Below are 19,149 nucleotides of genomic sequence, written 5' to 3'. Positions count from 1 at the left end.
TTTCTACATGCACTCTCATGGGCATTATCCCACTGGGTTGTCGTAAGGCTGTGAGGGAGGCAGGGCACCATCAATTTTCAGTTCTTTATACTCATTTAAAGGTAATGGAACAGCCTTATTGGATCACTTGTCCAAAGTCAAGTGCCTGTTGGTTCTAAGTACAGTCTCTGCCCATATCACACAGTGTTGGAATGATGACGCTACTGAGGAATAGGGTGCCCGTCTACCTGAGCAGTGGGGGTGGAGAATGCAAGCTTGCACAGCTCCTATATCCTCTGGGTCATACATGAGACACATCTGATAGGGCTTCTCATCCTTTCTAGTTAACTCCGTTTATTTAACCTAATCTTTCCTCACACTAAGTAGGTACCACACTGAAGCAAAAAAAAAAAAAGCAATTAAAATACTTATCGCATACTTGTTGCCACTATATCTTCTCTACTGTACAATTTTTAAAGGTGTTACTATTGTAGAAGACCCCAGAATAGAGTCATAAATGTATATCTTCAGTGTGATAGAATTACAATTTTTAAAAACTAAATTGTACTTTCTTGGTATGTAATTTTTTTTGTGCGTTCATCATTGAGCTATTTTTTTCCTACTCTGAAAAGCTGTTTTGCTACAAGTCCAGTTCTTTTTTACTTTTATCCACAGGGAAGTCATAATCCCCTACTTAAATAGAAGCCGGTTACCATGGAAATCATTCTAATGCCACTGAATCAATATTTTGATTTTGCTGACATTTAATATAATAAGACAGACTAAGATTCATAGAAGTCACTTTTCATCTTTGTTATAATTTTGATAGCTAGGAAAATTGTAAAGAAAACATATGCTCTGTAATGAACTCCAGTTAACTCCCAGTTATAAAGAACTGAGAATTCATAAAAGAACAATCTACCTATTTATATACTTTTGGCTTTGAGCGTACACATAAGCAGGCATGCATTTGGACTCAAGATTTTTTTCTCCATCTCTGAACTGAGCCCTAATTCTCTCTTGTCATTCAAGTCATAACTTGGTAGAGGAGATTTGAATGTATCCAATTTTGCTATTGCCTTTTTATTAAGCATTCTGAAGAGGTGAAATTTGCATCGAGAATCCCTCTTCTGTAAAAGTTGACCTTTTCTGCACGGGATCCTAGTAGCCCATCTGGTCCACCGACTGTCCTCAAACATGTACTACAGCTGAAGGCATCTCAGTCCATACTTAGAACTCCTTTTGAGGAGAGATGTTGAACTTGGACCTCATGTTTAAGAAGTCTCATGCCGATCAAGTAGTTTTCCACGTCTCACTTAAGTCTTTGTGCTGCTCTAATTTAGTCACTGTCTCCTCTCCTGTCCTCAGAAGAAATAAAGATAATAGAGCTACTGTCTTCTGTTTGATAAGTAGCTATTTGAAACCCTAGATCCTTAGATGGTGAGGGGATCTGAAAGAAGAGCTGCTCTCTGTCAGGAATTAGGTAGCTAAGGCATCTCAAATGAATGGTAATCAGTTCTACTTTTAAGACAACTGAATCACCACTCCAATGTTTCTTCTGTGGCACAACCATCCTGTATCTCTGCATGTGTTCACTTTGAAGACCCCAGGTCCCCCTCTCTTGAGAGAGGCTATTCTGGAGGTATTTCACCCTGGTTCCAGAAGTTTCCAACAGTACTGCAGTGCTTCATAACACACTCCTTCCTGGCTACTTTCCTCCTCTGTTTCATCTTTCCCCTCCCCTTTGGGAGGTCCTTTTATTTCCCCTTGATTCTTCAATATTTCTAGATTACATTCAGGCCCGCATCATTCAGAGACCAGTGTTCTACATCAGTAAACGTCTTTTGTAAACAATCTAATATCATTGGCTATCTAGTTTTTTGGCAAGAAAGGCAGAGAGGGGGGACTTCTGGAAATAATACCAGAGAAAATAAAGAGAAATGAAAGGCACTGTGTAACAACATCAGGGGAAACCTAAGAACAACATTTAAAATTTACAAAAGCAGATCTCTAGGCCCCTTTAGTGTATTAACAAGTAAAGGAAACACTCATTTGTTTCTATAAGCATCGATGTGTTCCAAGTTGAAGGACATGCTGATGACTTTGAATCAGGAGAGAAAGGGGTCTTCTAATCTACTCTCAAGTCAGCAGAGGAACAATAAAGAGAGTTGCACAGACACACACACAGACAAGCGCACGTGCACACACACATGCACGTTCATGTCAGTTTCATTCATTATAGCAAAACTGGACCAACCTAAGTATTCTTCAAGGAGAAAATGATTAAATAAAGTGCTATGATGCACACTTCTCTCCTTAAAAATGGTGTTTCTTAAATTGAATGCCATGGAAAATAGTCACAAAAGAGTAAGTGAAAAATAAAACACAAAACTGTATGCATTATGATTTCAATTTTGTAAATATGCATACGCATACGTGTTATTCACGTATGTACTCACATACATATGCACACGGTCACGTTTTTGCATGTATGTATAGTAGGAAGAACTGAGCCTCAGTGGAGATTTTCCACGTAGAATGCATGGATTAGCTCCACCTCCCGGCATGTATTTGTCTTCTTCATTGCGTAATGAAGCTTTCGTTCTTGTCTAAATAGGCACTGGGGCACCAATATGGGGGGAAGGAGAAATGAGGTTGATGGAAGGGATGTGACATGCCTCATGGGTACCCCATGTCATGGACTAGGCTTGAGCTTCTGTGGAAAGGTTAGACCAGAAGATGAGGGAACTTTTATGAAGGCCTGGGAAGCCCACGTGACAAAGATACCTTCCCAGTTGAGGAAAGGACCACCTTGGCTTCCACTCCCAGCTGCAAACCACTGTGACACTCGGTACGCTCGGGGCTTGGGGAAGCCTGCCGTGGAGAATGTCAGGGGCAGACAGCATGAGAGAAAAACTAAGGGACCTGGCGGAGCCATTTTCTCAAGGTGGCCACCGGAACTGGCAGCACAAACAACCTCGAAGCACTTTCCACAGCTAATCCACAAAATCTGCACGGGCTTCTATCAAAGCACACTTGAGACAGCTCTCCCTCCAAGGGACTCTCAGGAGAAACTCAGGAAAGCTGAAACTTCCTTATTCAAGGAAGACTGAAGAGCTGGTGAGATCTACGGTTAACCTGACCTAATTCATACTCCCAGGCCAGCAAGGAGGTAAAGAGAGATTTGTACATTGCATAGCTGAGGAAAAACCGAGGTCCAGGGTAGAATTTGGAGATAGGGATTGAAGGAGACATTGAAATATATACACAGCGTGTGTGTTCATATTCACTGGAAGGAACTCCACCACATTGTACAAGATCATTGTTTCTAAGAATGATTACAATTTGCCTTCTGTATGTTTGTCTGCCTTACCATGTTCCCCTGAGAATCACATCATGCTTCTGGAATCATGTAAGTGATACTAATCCAAGCAAGACAATATACATTTTAGATTTTTTTTTTGTTTTTTTAGGCCAACAACTTCTTAATGATTTGAAGCTTTAAGGGGGTAAGAAAACACACACGCGGGCGCCTGGGTGGCTCAGTCGGTTGGGCGACTGCCTTCAGCTCAGGTCATGATCCTGGAGTCCCGGGATCGGGTCCCGCATCGGGGCCCTGCTCGGAGGGGAGTCTGCTTCTCCCTCTGACCCTCCCCCCTCTCATGCTCTCTCTCTCATTCAAAAGAAAAGAAAAAAAGAAAATACACACGCTGCCTTCCCTTTCTGATACTATAACTATGTCTTCCCGGGTGCCGTCTGTCGGCACCTTAATCAAAGGTCCCCTCGTCTCCACCGCTCCTGCCTGGGACTTCAGGGAGAAGGAGGCAGGCGGGTGGGGCCCCGGGGAGGGGGTGGGGGCGCAGGGCGGATGCTCAGCAGCGGGAGGCCTCTCTCCCGCGGAGCCCGCGCGTGTTACCTTCGGGCCGCTCGGGGGCCTTCCCGCTCTTGCCGGGCGCCGCGCTGCTGACCGTCTCCGACGACGTGCTCAGCTTGGTGCTGGGGTCCCGCTTGGGCTTGGGCGGCGGCTGCCGGCGGGAGCCACAGCTGCTGTCGTCGTCTGCGCCCCCGACCGAGTGCAGGGACTGCGACCTCACGGAAAAGCCGCTGGCGCAGGGATGGGGAAGTCTGTCCTGAGGAGCGGGCATCGTCATGAATCCCATGCGGAAATGTTTGCCCGCGTAACTTCCTTCGTGGCCCCGCCCCACTTCGCCACCTATGCTGTAAGACAAAGCAGAGCCAAGTCCGTGAAGGTGAAGCGAGCCGGCCCCCCGCAAGGTCCCACGGGCGCGAGCGTCCCTATGCTAGGGGGGAGCGCGCATCTCAGCTCTAGGCTGGTGAAGGAACCTTTGCATTAGCACGAGAACCGTGTGTGCGTTTGCATTAAGTGCGACGGGAAAGCAGATACAACCCGATGACAGCGAGAAATCCTAACACCTGGTTCCAGCCATCCTGGTGTCCTGGCATGCAGGTACTCCCAAAACAGTGTTCCAAAGGAAAAGAAAATACTGCAATAGCATATGTCATCTTCAACTGCTTTTCTTTGAGGGAAATCTTGTCAGGGGCTTAAAAAGCAAACGAGAGGTCCGTGACGATGACTCGGACTGTCTTTTGACACATTATTGAGATCAAGTGGACGGCACTTGAGACTCTTCTCCGCTTCATCAAAATCATCCCTAATGTCACCTGGTTAATATAGTGGGGAAAACAAAGCAAAAAAGAAAAAAAAAACAGTAAAAGGGGTGCCATTACCAAATATGGGGGGGGGGAGAGAAACAGGAGGAAAGGAGACAGGGAGGAGGAGGGGAAGGGGGGAAGGGGGGAAGGAAGGAATTGCCAACCTCTGTTAGTTCTCCAGAAACCTTCAGTGATACTAGAAACTTACTTCTACTAATAAGCTAACTTCACAGAATGAAGTAGCATAACAATAAATAAAGAGGTGTAGTTAAAATATCATGTGATAGGGGCGCCTGGGTGGCTCAGTTGGTTAAGCAACTGCCTTCTGCTCAGGTCATGATCCCGGAGTCCCTGGATCGAGCCCCACATCGGGCTCCCGGCTCAGCGGGGAGCCTGCTTCTCCCTCTGACCCTCTCCCTTCTCATGCTGTTTCTCTCTCCCTCCCTCTCTGATAAATAAATAAAATCTTTATAAATAAATAAATAAATAAATAAATAAATAAATAAATAAAATATCATGTGATACTGGGATATTTCTAAATATCTCATAAATAGGGTATGCAAAGTTTCTAAATACAAGGTTCTTAAGTTTTAGGTAGGAAAGTTTGGAGAAAAGTTTTAAAATATAAGAAATCTCAGTTTGAAGCTCAGCAAATCATAAAGGAGTTATTTCTTGGGCCTTTCTCTATGTTAGTAAGTAATGGTGACCTTTTTATGAAGAAAAAGGACATGAATGTCAATGAGAATTTTTTTTTTAAAGATTTTATTTATTTATTTGAGAGAGAGAATGAGAGAGAGCACATGAGAGGGGGGAGGGTCAGAGGGAGAAGCAGACCCCCTGCTGAGCAAGGAGCCCGACATGGGACTCGATCCCGGGACTCCAGGATCATGACCTGAGCCGAAGGCAGTCGCTTAACCAACTGAGCCACCCAGGCGCCCTCAATGAGAATTTTTAAAAGAGAGATTTTTTTCTAGAGTTTTCCCCATTTATGTTCATTCATCAATAGAGGAAACAAAAATAAACATTGGAAATATTCCACTGATTTTCTTAGACAGATAGGAATGATAAAAATGTAGCCTTGAGTATATGAATTTTGGAAGCCTATTGAATCTACCTTTCCAGACATAAGTTTATTTAAACTTTTTTTTAACCTTAATTTTGGCTGGCTCTGCCCTTGTAACGATGAAATCAAGCTAAGGTTTTGTAATTCTCTGTACTGTATCTTTCATAGCATTATAATGTTTGTCACAAATTTTACATTCCAGCAGGAAAAATAATGGAAAATGAGCTTTTTTTCTTTCCCTCTTCACTTGAGGACTTAGCATAATTACATGACCGGGGTGATAGAGCCAGAAAAGATTCAATAAGAACCTTAGACTGATTCTGGCATTAAATTTGGATGACTTGCCACTCTGTCAAAAATATTTTTTATTTTTATTTCTTTTTTTCTGAATATTTTGAGTGCATATTCAGACACTGGATATACCATCTTTGCAAAATGAAATAATGATGACTGGAAGCTGGGTACACTAACCTGAGCAATGGATATCCAGAAGCATGAATGAAATCAAAGGGTTGGCTGGGTGGAACTTTCCACATCATGGTAGAGAGCATCCTAAGCGTGGACAGTGCTTCCACATATTTTATTTTCTGTGTTTTCTTCAAGAACATCCATCAAAAAAATAAATGAAGCTTACTCAGATGGAATGGTTTAGGAAAAATCATTAAGAATTTAAGACAGAATAGGAGTGGTGGAGGAGGGGGATGGGTGTGGTGGACTGGGGAGTTTTCTCTTTGATTTGTGGTGATTGTAACCTTCATCTTTCTCATAGACATTTGATTTCATTTAACTTTGCCTTCAATCGTTTTGCATCTTCATCTTTTCCTTATTTCTGTTGTCATATCACTGAACAAAGAGTGCTTTAAGGATTTATTTAGACAGTCATCTCATTCCGAGTAACATAGCCACGTGAGGGGATTTATGCATGTGTTAATGCACATAGGCATTTATGAGACAGTTACTAGGAATAATTGTATCAGCAATTTCTCTGTTACTTTTGACCTAAATAGAGCCTGCGCCTTTTTCCAGACAGATAATTAGCTCTGCTGCTTCATTTCAAAATTACATTTTTTTCAGCATAAAACAGTTTCATCTAACTCTGAATGCTTTTGTTCATATATGTCCATGCACACACACAGATACACACACATTTGTTCCAAAAAGAAATTTAATGTATACTTCAAACAATGGTAGGTCTGAGTTGCTAGTTTAATTTGACCAGGCTGTGAATGCAGGATAAAGGAATGAGACTAAAATAAATTGGATACAAAGGCCATTGTCCAAGGCAAGGTTAAGGGTAAGCAATAAAGGGGTTATGGTACATCTAAGTTCAAGAGACCAGTGAAGATGATTAGTCTAAAGCAAACTGAAGATAGTGGAACACAGCATACAACTAATTCCTGAATTTATTGTAGGAACATGTGGAGTTTTAAAAATATGCAAATTCCAGGACCCACACTAAAGACAACTACTGAATCACATCTGTTGAGTCAGAACTTCTGTAGGTGAAGCCAATGAGTCCTGTTTTTAAAAACTGTATCCATATGTTTCTGACATAGCCAATCCAGAGACCTCCCAGAAATATTAAGAACAATAGTTAGAGCCATTAACGAGCAGACATCTGTTATTTAGAAACGGCCAAGGAAATACAAATATCAGAAAGTGGGACAAAGGAGATTTGCTAGCTACCAGTAAAATATCACAGATAGAAAAAGGTACAATTTGGGCGCCTGGGTGGCTCAGATGGTTAAGCGACTGCCTTCGGCTCAGGTCATGATCCTGGAGTCCCGGGATCAAGTCCCATATCGGGCTCCTTGCTCAGCAGGGGGTCTGCTTCTCCCTCTGACCCTCCCCCCTCTCATGTGCTCTCTCTCTCATTTTCTCTCTCAAATAAATAAATAAAATCTTAAAAAAAAAAAAAAAAAACAAGAAAAAGGTACAATTTATTAGTCAGATCTTGTTAGGTTATCCTATAGTAACAAACAATCCCTGATTCTTAATGCTTTACAAAAACAAACGTTTATTTCTTGCATGCATTAATTGGGTCAACAGTGTATTAGCCGTGACTCTCATCTACAGATCTTCATTCTAGGATCTAGCCTCTCCTGGGATATGTCCTTATAGCAGAGAGAAAGGACTCGCTGAACCACGTAGTGTCTCTTAAAGCTTCTGCTCAGACATGACAGAACGAATTTTTCATTCACATTCCATTGGCTAAAACCAGTCTTATGGCCAAACCTGACGTCAGTGGGGTAAGGACAGATCATCCTCCAACAGGAAAGCATTGCAAGTTACATGAGAGTACGTGAGGACGCAAAATCCTCTGCAAATACTGGTACAGCAGTTGTGGTGTCTGCCACAGAGATCTCCCTTCAAGAGAGCTTGCCATGAGGAATGCTGTTTGCCAGCTACCAATAATCCAGTGGTTATTATGGGGAATTTGTATTTTCTGTCGCTGTAATTTTGGGCTCTACAGGTTAGAGATCCTATTCCCTGAAGGGGGGCACACTCCTTCTATAAGACAGAGGAAGGGTTCCATTGAGCAACAAGTCATAGCTGGCTCCTGGGTAATTTGAACTCCCTTGTAGTGGCCAGCAGGCCAGAAGACAAGTCTCCATTGAGGAACAGCTCTTTGATCCTGATAAGCAGGAGGAGGCAGGGCTGCTACCACATGACGGGGTAGAAAGAAAAATGTGTGGAACCCCTTTTGATACTCCCTTGCCCATTTGTGATTTTGAAATGCAGTCCCATGCAGCAACCATGGCCCAAGGAGGGTTTGGTTACCAGGGGTTCCAACCTTTCATGGGAGGGATTAGTCTCACCACCAGGTAAGCCACTGAGACCAGCAGAGGTCTTAGCTGACGGTGACAGTGAGGTGAATTTAGAACAAATGGCAGGGGGGCGACAGAGAATGAGTATTGGTTGCAGCCCCTATATGAACTGCAGTGATGAGGGCTGTAGTTTACTGTTCTAACTGATCCCTTATAAGATTCCCCTCAGTAAGAGTCCTGAGGAAGCCATGAAACAGCTGTCTCCAAAACCTGTAGGAGAAGAGCGTCTGCTGAGGAAAAGGGGTGAATTGTGACAGCCATGAAACCCTGTGGCTCAGATCTTCCTCAAGAGAAACTTCTCTAAGGACAGCAGCTGAGAGCCACCAACTATAAAATCTTCAAATCTGTGGCAGCATTTTAGTCAAGGTCACTCTGTCCCTAGAAGGTTCCTTACCAGTAGCTGAGCATGATGTGGTATGGGACCTGGCTATTTTTGCCCAATGTGCGAGTCCTTTCTGGACAATCTTGGTGTCTGACTTCCCCTATTGGGCTGGCAGAGAATTTTCCACAGCGTGAAGCTCTTCCAATCCCACTTCTCTTTCCTTTAGCAGATGTCATGCTACATTGTGACTTGGGGCCTGCCCTGCTCCCTCCCCATCATCCCAGGCATCCTTCTCAATAAATCTCTCACATTTTCTTTTTTTTTTTTTTTTTTTAGAGAGAGACAGAGAGCCTGTGTGAACACACACACAAGGCAGGGGGGAAGGGTAGAGGGTGAGGGAGAGAGATAATCTTAAACAGGCTCCATACACAGTGTGGAGCCCAATACGGGGCTGGATCTCAGGACCCTGAGATCATGACCTGAGCCAAAATCAAGAGTCAGACACTTAACCACCTTACCCACCCAGGCACCCCTAAATCTGTCACACTTCTAACCCCGTCTAGCTTGGTGTCTGCTTTCTAGAGGGCATGAAATGACTCGTGTGGGAATAATCATACAACCAATGAAACTCAGAAACCAAAGGAGAGGGAAGAAAAAGCTTAAAAACAAATGTGCGACCCCAGAAATAATAAATGCCTGGGAAAATAGGGCACCCTCTTGTTTCAGACTGAGCATTTAAATGGTGGTTGGGGAGGTAGGACCAACTCCACTGTGGGAATACTTGGCTGGAAGTGAAAGTTACGTGGGCTGAAGAAAGCAGAATCTTTTTGCAATAAGACTCTAACACTCAAGATAGATGAAGCCTGACACATCTCATGTTATAAAAATAAAAATAAGTTTCATAATCCTGAATTTAAACAAGTATGCTTTTTCTCACACAATGAAGACAGTGTTGCAAGATCTGGTTGTACATTAGATTTCCCAATATAAAACAAACACCAAAAAGTATTGTTTAAATCAAAGAAGGTTATTTCCCAGAGTAATTGATAAAATATTTGTGAACTTCTACCCCAAACAAATTATCGGCTGAGACACAGGCTTGGATATCTGTTCTCTGGAGTCATTGAATGATGAGCTCCCTCCCCAGTTCCATCATTCAGCAACCAAACAACAGTAGCTATTGATCCCTGAGACCATTTCCCTATCTGTTAAAGAGTAGTACTGGGCTCATGAATTGCTACCAAGTTTACCTGAGATACTGCATCTAAAGCTCTTGGCACAGAGTCTGACATAAAATATGCACTCAATGATTTTAGCTTTAAAATTCCTACTTTTAAATCCTGTCCTCCTGAATTTTGCTTATGAGATCATCATTTGCCTGGTAAGACTGTGTTTTTAAAAGCTGTAGATGCCATGTTACCTCAAGAAACTGTATACAAAGTCAAAACAAAATCCTACATTCAACTCAAGGTATCAAGATAATCTAGACAAATATAGTCCTCATGCTCTCTTAACTTCCTCCAATACTTGGTTCAGTTTTTCAAAGCACCCGTCGATCAGGACAGACAAAGGCCTAAACAAGAACTTCAAAACTGCTTTGACAATGCTATTCGACAGAGATTGTTACTTGTCTTGCTGTCTTCTTGAAAATCCATCAGCATTAATGTTTTGCATCTCCTTCTGAGAACTGTCGCCTTTCAGAGACAACAAACACAGCCCCTTAGAAGGGTGAGCTAGCAAGGTGAGATGTCAACTCTCAAAGTGACAGAGGCATTGCTTCTGTGTGTGATGTTGAAGCCAACATGCCAATATTTCATAGCAGAGCCTTCCTTGAGAACCACTGGGACAAAAAACAGAATCCCATTCCAGAAGGATTCCAGATAGATAGATAAATAGATAGATCCATAGAGGATAGAAGATAGATGATATAGATAGGTAGATAATAGATAGATAGATGATAGATAGATAGATAGATAGATAGATAGATAGATAGATAGATAGATAGATGATAGAGAGAGAGAGAGAGAGAGAGATAGGTAGATAGATAGAGATACATACATACATACATACACATAAAGTCTGGGAATTTGAAATGCAAACTGAAGGATCATCTAGGAGTTTCTTGCTTGGATTTTATTTTTCTGGAACAATTCTGTGAAGCTGATCTCAAAACTTTATCCCTAACGCTGATGCACAATCTAGTATATTTCTACCTTCGCAAACTTCTGAACCACCTGGAATTTTTTATGTTGGTTCTTCAAGAAGATATAGTTATTTGATATTAGGAAAGGGACAGATTCAATCATAAAGTAAATGGGGGGGAATCTGAAAGAGGAATGGAGGCTACGGCTGTAAAGGAAATAATAAAATTTGCCAGTGGGTAAGTTGACTACCATCATTCATTAATTATTCAAATCTTTCATGTCAGGCATTTTATGATGAATACAAGGAAATTAATATTCAGACTTTACTCATTAAAATTATGACTTAAAAAGTTTGTATTTGATCCTGCCTCCCTCTTGCCTTCTCTTCAGATACACAAAACCAGATGCTGAAGACCCTATGCTGTCCACTCGCCCAGAGGGAAGCCTGCTCCAGAACTCCATCCTTTTCTCCTTCAACATTGGCCTCTTCTAGGTATCATTTCCAGCTAAAGCAATCTATGTACAAGAAAAGTTGGACATAAAATAAGCCAAGAGGTTAGTGTGTTACATTTTTTTTTCCATTTTGACAGGTAATACAACTCAGCCAAACATCAGATTTTGAGAGGCATCATTAATTATTTTTTGGCAGATGAAACTCATCCCAGACCCATTGTGCCTTTGGGAGTACAAGGGGCTGTTTACATTCGCTCACCTCAAGCTTCATGCTGGCAGGTATCCTGCCTTCTTGTTCCCTGCTAGAGTCACTAGCACGTTGTAAGTGCCCAAACACATTTGTTTTGTGAAGGAAAAATGAATAAAGGAAGTAAGTCCACCATGAAGATAGCCAGATAGAGGGCTTAGGTAGGGAACTCGGTGGAGTTTTGTCATCTGTGCTTCTCAGCGATCCATTCTCCCTACTCCTGGCAATGGAAATTCCTGTGTGGAGACCAGTCTTCTTCACTCAGACCCAGCCAATCAACCACTAGATCCCTGTGACCACTAAGACTATTGTAGGGATGGACAAATGCCTCACGTCTGTCCAACCAGAGGAAACCCTGGGCACTGTGTGATCCCAGACCTGCCTCATCCCTCTTACTGCCATGAAGGGAGATTGGTTGCACCAGGTCTACGGCATTGTGGAAGACCTGGATCTGGTTATGCCTGCAGCTAGGTCAATCCTAGGACCCTTCAGTTAAATGAACCACTAAATTCCACTGTGTTGAAGTCAGTAATAGTTGGGTCTCCCAATACTTGCTTTGGAAAAAGTCCAAAGTGAACCAGTAGAATGAAGCAGTTACTACATAAATGCTATTGGCTATCTTATGTCAGAATATGCAGTAACGTCATTGCAGAACAAGAAATGAATGTATCATATTTCTTTCTTGCTTAAAAATATTCTCCTGTAAGTGGGAGTAATTAACTACCTTATATATTTGCCCTATATATATATATATAATGTATACATATTATATACATATATAATATTTAATCATACAGTATACTTTGATGTGGAAATTTGGCTTCAGTAAAATTAAACTGTTTTCATATTTTTTCCAAATTGTTCACTCACCATCACCCTTAATGTCTTCTCTGAGTCTCACTTGCTCATTCAAAGCCATAATCTGTGAATTTCTTGCCTTAGGCTCAAACATTTATTCTCAGTACTTCTTATCCTCGGTGATACCTATTTTCTACTTTGTGTCCCTAACACCTTAACTCTCTTAGATCTTTTTCAGACATTAATTTCTTGTGTCTGGCTATTTATTGATGCTTCTTGGATCTCAAGGTCAAGTGTTAAAAATGGAATATTTACACACTTTTTTGTTAACTGCTGTGGTGAACTATTATAGAAAAGCAAAACAAAACTGTTTTAAACAAAATAAAACAGGAAAAAAAGAGAACTGTCCCAAAGAGATGGCATGCAATTTCCATTAGCTCCAGATGTTATACTTGAAGTTGATGCTCTTAAGCATCAAATATGTTATTTCTCCTTGCTAGACTATTTGAACTCTGCCCCAAATTTGATACTTCAGAAAGAATATGAGATACATAATCAACCACTGACTAGCTCTCTCATTTTAGGTAGGAGGCACATAGTTACTGAGCCTCAATTACCTTTACCTTTGTAGTGGTAGAAGTACACTTATAACACTTTCTTACAACAACAAAGTTGTTATAAGAAATTAAAATGAGATAAAAATTTCAAAGTCACCTAACAATGTGGCTAGTACAAGCAGAAGCTGGACAAATATTAATTTGCCTTCCCTAACTTCCTGGTTTGACAGGCAACTCTGTATCAATTTTTATCTTTCTGTACCCAGATACAAAATAGACATCTTAATGATCAGTTTCCACCCCATTACACCATAAAGGAAAATATACTCTAACTATATCAACGCAATTTGATTATTTCTCTGAGTGGGCTTTGGCAGTAATTGTCAGACAATATAACTCCAAATCCAAATTAGGGGGGAAAAATAGAGGGGCTCCTGGGTGGCTCAGTCATTAAACATCTGCCTTCGGCTCAGGTCATGATGCCGGGGTCCTGGGATCGAGCCCCGCATCGGGCTCCCTGCTCAGCGGGAAGCCTGCTTCTTCCTCTCCCACTCTCCCTGCTTGTGTTCCCTCTCTTGCTGTGTCTCTGTCAAATAAATAAAAACTTAAAAAAAAAAAATTTGCTCAAAAGCGAAGGAAAAGGAACAAAAATAATTTTTTCTGCCATAATTATTGGTTGGGTATAATACAGAGTTTGGCAAATCTATTGAATGGATTTATGGTTAGTTGTTGTAAAACTTCATAATAATTTAAGATTTTTATGAAAGTTAGGGTTTAAGGCAACCGTGGCTAGGGAGTTATGCCTGAAAAACAAATATGACATTTTTTAAAAGATTTTATTTATTTATTTATTTATTTATTTATTTATTTATTTATTTATTTGAAAGAGAGAGAGAGAGAGTGGCAGAGATAGCAAGACAGAGCACAAGCGGGGAGGAGAGGGGGAAGCAGGCTCCCACTGAGCAGGGAACCTGACGTGGGGCTCGATCCAGGACTTTGAGATCATGACCTGAGCTGAAGGCAGACACTTAACCGATTGAGCCACCCAGGCTCCCCAAATATGACATTTTTTAAAAAGATTTTATTTATTTATTTGTCAGAGAGAGAGAGCAGGGGGAGTGGGAGAGGGAGAAGCAGGCTCCCGCTGAGCAGGGAGCCTGATGCAGGGCTCGATCCCAGAACCCTGGGATCATGACCTGAGCCGAAGGCAGATGCTTAACAGACTGAGCCACCCAGGCATCCCAAGTATGACATTTTTTAATCACAATGTACATATTGCCAAGAGTTTGAGGTTGATATTGCTGCCTATTAATTTGATGCTTAGTCATAATGATAAGTTATAGGATACAATAATAAATGAATAATAATTTAAAAATAAAATAATAAAAATAAGGGAAGTTAGAGCAGGGAGTAGAGAGATTTCTTTTTTAACCTTCATCAAAGTTATAATGCTTATTGAAGAGTAGGCATAGAACATTCTATGGAACATCTTTCAGAGACTTATTTTTACTTAAGACATGACAACTGCTTTTAAGATTAACATATGTTATTATCTATGGCACTTTGGAATTTAAAATTAAAATATTTCTTATGTCTATACATAAATAAGACTTCTTTGCTCCTTAAAGTATCATGGCTTGAAGAAGAGAGGGTCTATGGAGAATTCAAATCAAATCATGATATTCAGATTCAGCTTAGAACATAGTTTACAGAACTTCACATCGTGGGAGATCTTTTCCAAAAATTCAACCAAAGACAGGGAGGTTCTAGAAAATATATTTTTTGTGTGTCTTCAAAACTGACATAAGCTTTGAATGTGGTTTGAGAACATGCCAAGTTTTTACAAATGAGTTTAGCTAACCATATGTGGCTCATTTTTTCAACCTTGAAGTGGAAGCTAGAAATGCAGAATGTTAACATTTAACGGCCTTGAACCTCCTGAGCAGAAGGGGCTAACTTAATACCAGTTTGAAGTATAATAATTGGTTTGATATAATTTTTATAGAGTAAGAAACCACTCTGTGTTGAGGCATTTAATTCATGTACTCACTATTTATTCAACAAGTATTCCAAGTACCTACTCTTTAGCAGTGACCAAAGCAGAGTGGTCAGTGTCCTTAGGGAAGCAGAGCCTACTGAAGCAGATGAGTTCAGCACCATGTGGTCAGATGTGCTTTTAGAGGAAGTATAGAGCTAGGGCAATGGAAGAACCGGCCGTGAGGCCCTAACCACAACTGAGGGGCTGGGAAGTCCCATGGGAGGAAGTGGCTTTGCAGCTGCTCCAGAGCATGAGTAAAACTTAATCAGAAAAGGGAGAGAAGAAGGGAGAAGAGAATTTGTGTGCTGACAGTGGGGATCTAGAGAAACTGAAAAATTATGGAGGTGTTTTGGCAGAACTTGATCAAAGCTGTTTGTCTTGTACTTCCAAAGGCTAGGACAATGCCTGGCCCAAAGAGGGTACCCAAGAAATATTTATTAAATAAATGAATGGAGAAATCTATGATTGGAAAAGTTTGAGAGTAACTCGTAGGTTTCTTAAGCACCGGGATGCATGATAGTATGTTTCAATGATAGTCTGCACTATTTCCCCCTTTCCTTGAATTGCCATTTTCTTAATTTATGATGAAGGATAAAGGAAAATCTGTGAATCCTCAAACGCTATTAATTCCTGTGCTTGTTGTAAGAGTTAATAATTTGAATTCAGGGATCAGCTCCATCCCCTCCTCTCCATGTCCACTGGCCTGCTATGGTTTAGATGTTCACCATTTCATGGCTAAATTAATGCAATTGCTTTTTAGCTGATCTTTTTCCACGGTGCTGCCAGATTATCCTTGTAAATGCAGATTTGCTCATGTCACTCCCTATATTAAAACTCTTTGATAGCTTTTCCATTTCTTCAGACTAAAAATGTGAACTTCCATGTAACACTCAAGGTCTTTCAAGATTCGGATCTTATGCCAAGTCTCCTCTGCAACATTTTCCCTCCTTGATTTTAAGACTATTCTCATATAACATGATCTCACCTTCACTTTGTTCCAGATTGTTAATTCTAAGGTAAAGTTCAAGACCAACCACATGCCAAGTGTGGCAATGAGTCTTGAGGAGACAAACAAGTTAAATCATGACCTCAGCCAGCAGTCACACTGCCTGAACTTCTTCCTTTGGCTAAGTCATATTTTAAGACCTAATTCAGATGTGGTTTCTTTGAGGGAGGCTCCCATTATCAGCCAGTTTTTTTTTTTTTTTTTTTAAGTTGAACTCAATGCCTCCCCTGTGGGCTCTCATGGGGTTTTGTACTTCTCCATAGCATAGCATCTCTTTTATGGCACTCAAGAGTTGTCATCTGTGAGATGATCTCCTCTATTGGTCTGTGAACCCCTTGAAGGGTAGACCCTAAATTACTTGCAGCAAACAGAAAGTAGATAGAGATAATGGAAGGGAGGGAAAGATATGACCCATATTTTCAGAAACTTTTCTTTAATTTTTTTTGAGTTAGGCATTCTTAAACTATCATTGGAAAGAAAAAAGCTGAAAGGACACTATGAGACTCAGCTATGATTATCCAATAATTATTTTCACTGTTAAAACAAAATGGAGGCTACTAATAGCTACCCGTCATATTGTTTGCAGATAATTTGGTTGCCTGAGATAATACAGTAAAAGCCTCTAAACTTTTATTTAACAAATTCCTGGGTTAGATCCCTGGGTTAGATGTTTTAACCTTGTAAAACATCTTCATTTACAGACATAGCATTCTAAATATCCATAGCCAATAGGCTCACTCTCTGGCATGTCCACACACTTATGTTCTGGACACTGAATAGTCATTTTATGCTTTTAGAATCAGTTATGTTCGGTGTCAAACCTGCTTATGTCAACTGTGCTTTTTGTCATAATTATATAATTAAATATTATGTAAACCAAAGAAATATGAGTGTGAACAGTTAGTGAGAATTTCTCTGAGAACTCTGTTGAAAAACTATGTTGATTGGGGCACCCGGGTGGCTCAGTCATTGAGCGTCTGCCTTTGGCTCAGGTCATGATCCCAGGGTCCTGGGATCGAGCCCCGCATCAGACTCCCTGCTTGGCGGGGAGCCTGCTTCTCCTTCTCCCACTCCCCTTGCTTGTGTTCCCTCTCTCGCTGTTTCTCTCTCTGTCAAATAAACAAAATCTTAAAAAAAAAAAAAAAGAAAAACTATGTTGATTGCTTTGAAGATGCTCAATAAAAAGAGATTTACTAAAAAAAATGGTCTAGTTGGATATGCTGAGATTAGGGTATATCTGTTAAATCTAAAAGGACTCTGAACTGTGTTTTTTTTTTCCAAATGTCTTTAGATTCTGGCTCCACTTTGAAGAAATTTAAACTACGTTAAAAAGTGAAAACTAATGGGTACATTTTAAGCATGAAAGTTTTACGGAAGTCCAATTAGGGAAAATTCACAGAAGTAAAAGACTCTATTGCAAAATTTGGTAAACAATGTGTATATACAAACTTAAATTTTAAAAAAGAGTTTAATAGGTGCTTATGCATTTTTCTTCTTAAGATTTCTCTAATTATTTTTTACATTTTGTTTAACCAGTCTCAATTATATTAGTTCTTCTATATTCACATTCTATAAATAAATGAACTAGCAAAGAGCCTTGCACTTAGGAGAGGCTCAGGAAGTCTCAAAAATATGTTACTTTCATTCCTCCCACTTCCCGCCAAAATTACTCAAGACTCAAAGATAGTTGATTCAAAGGAAGTTATTTTAGAAATAGTCATTGACCAATAGAAAAAACAAATTTTCCTGGAAGTACAATTGTATACAGTCAAAAAAAAATAATGCAGAATGTTAATTTACTCACAGAAAATTATTTAAGCAATTACATTCATAAGTCATTTTGGAAATGGAGCCTGGAAGGAGAGCACACTTGACTAGTGGTGACAGTGTGTAAAGCAATGTTCTCAATTGAGGAAAGAGCTAGACCACTCAAGAAAGCAGCAGATGCCATGCTCTTCAGTACTATTTCAACATATTTTTTCTTCCGAGAAGGTACATATCAGTATCTGGGTACCTAGTGAGTTTCCCAGCCCAGAACATCATCTATGACACTGACATCATCACTGAAAGCTTCTGATAATGTGTGTAAAACTAGGAAAATATATACCCCATTTTCCAGAGGCTGTATTATCTATCACACTGGCAGAAAGGGTTTGATAGAGCCCAAAGTTACTTCAGGGATGAATTTCACAGCCAGAAAAATGGGTTTTCCCTGAATCTATAAAACTTCCAGGTCCATAGCCACCTATTCATTTACCTTCTAGAGGAGAGATGACAAGATTTGCCAAGCGAAAGAAGACTGTAATAAAAAAGCTTTAATGTCAGCTCTATCTCAAATGTAAGGCATTCACCCCTCCCAAACATTTGTAACGTGCTCTTCTCTTGATCATGGCATCTTAAAATTTAATGGAATGATGCTCTAAATTTCTTAAGGAAAAGGAGATCTCAAAAACTTTGTAGAAAGTAAGTCTAGATGCAGAGTATTTGAGCACAGTGAAATGCCACTTGTAAAATATCCTGCTCAGTTCCCAGAAAAATTTTGCAGTTTAAATAGAGTTACGGAGTGAAAGGGGAAAATGTACTTTTGAAAGACCAAGAAATTCTAGACATGCATTTACAGAATAATTGTGGAAGTGATCTATCAATGAATAAAAATACAGTGCTCTTGTATCTTCCATATCAGGCCAAAAATCATCCAGTGTCTTTCTAAATAATATTTTTAAATTATCTGACTGAATGCAACTGAAAGTTAACCTTGTTAAAAGTGAAGATGATACTCTACTTACAAATGGTACAAACCTCATAGTGACTATTTCAAAGCTTCAAGACATCCTGGTTTTTGTAAATTCCTACCTAGACCCTTAGCAGAACACCGCTAAGTCTGTTTCACTGAGAAAAGTTTTGCTCTTCAACGGAAGGCTCCTTGCTCCTACTTAGTATCTTCACCAACTTCTTGCCCCTCATGTTTCAGTATAGGCCAAGGTTCTGTTTCCACATTTCTCCTTTTTCTGATAAAAATATCATTTTTAAAGACTTGAAT

The 19,149-nt window shown here is 40.3% G+C and overlaps 1 protein-coding gene across 1 annotated transcript in view; it reads right to left on the bottom strand.

Annotated features, from left to right (window-relative positions):
* Nucleotides 1-4,124, bottom strand: part of NYAP2 (neuronal tyrosine-phosphorylated phosphoinositide-3-kinase adaptor 2) — a 155,259-nt gene extending 151,135 nt beyond the window's left edge. The window contains exon 1 of the mRNA XM_064585842.1: nucleotides 3,896-4,124. Coding sequence (XP_064441912.1) covers nucleotides 3,896-4,124 — 229 coding nt within the window. The remainder of the gene's footprint in view (nucleotides 1-3,895) is intronic.
* Nucleotides 4,125-19,149: the final 15,025 nt, after the last annotated feature.

The sequence above is a fragment of the Mirounga angustirostris genome, unplaced genomic scaffold, assembly GCF_029215605.1.
Source record: "Mirounga angustirostris isolate CCGP_5_RB_7025 unplaced genomic scaffold, mMirAng1.0.hap1 SCAF_3, whole genome shotgun sequence".
NCBI classification, from domain to species: Eukaryota; Metazoa; Chordata; class Mammalia; order Carnivora; family Phocidae; genus Mirounga; species Mirounga angustirostris.
Note: the sequence above shows the minus strand (reverse complement) of the source record. Positions and strands in the feature narration are given on the sequence as shown.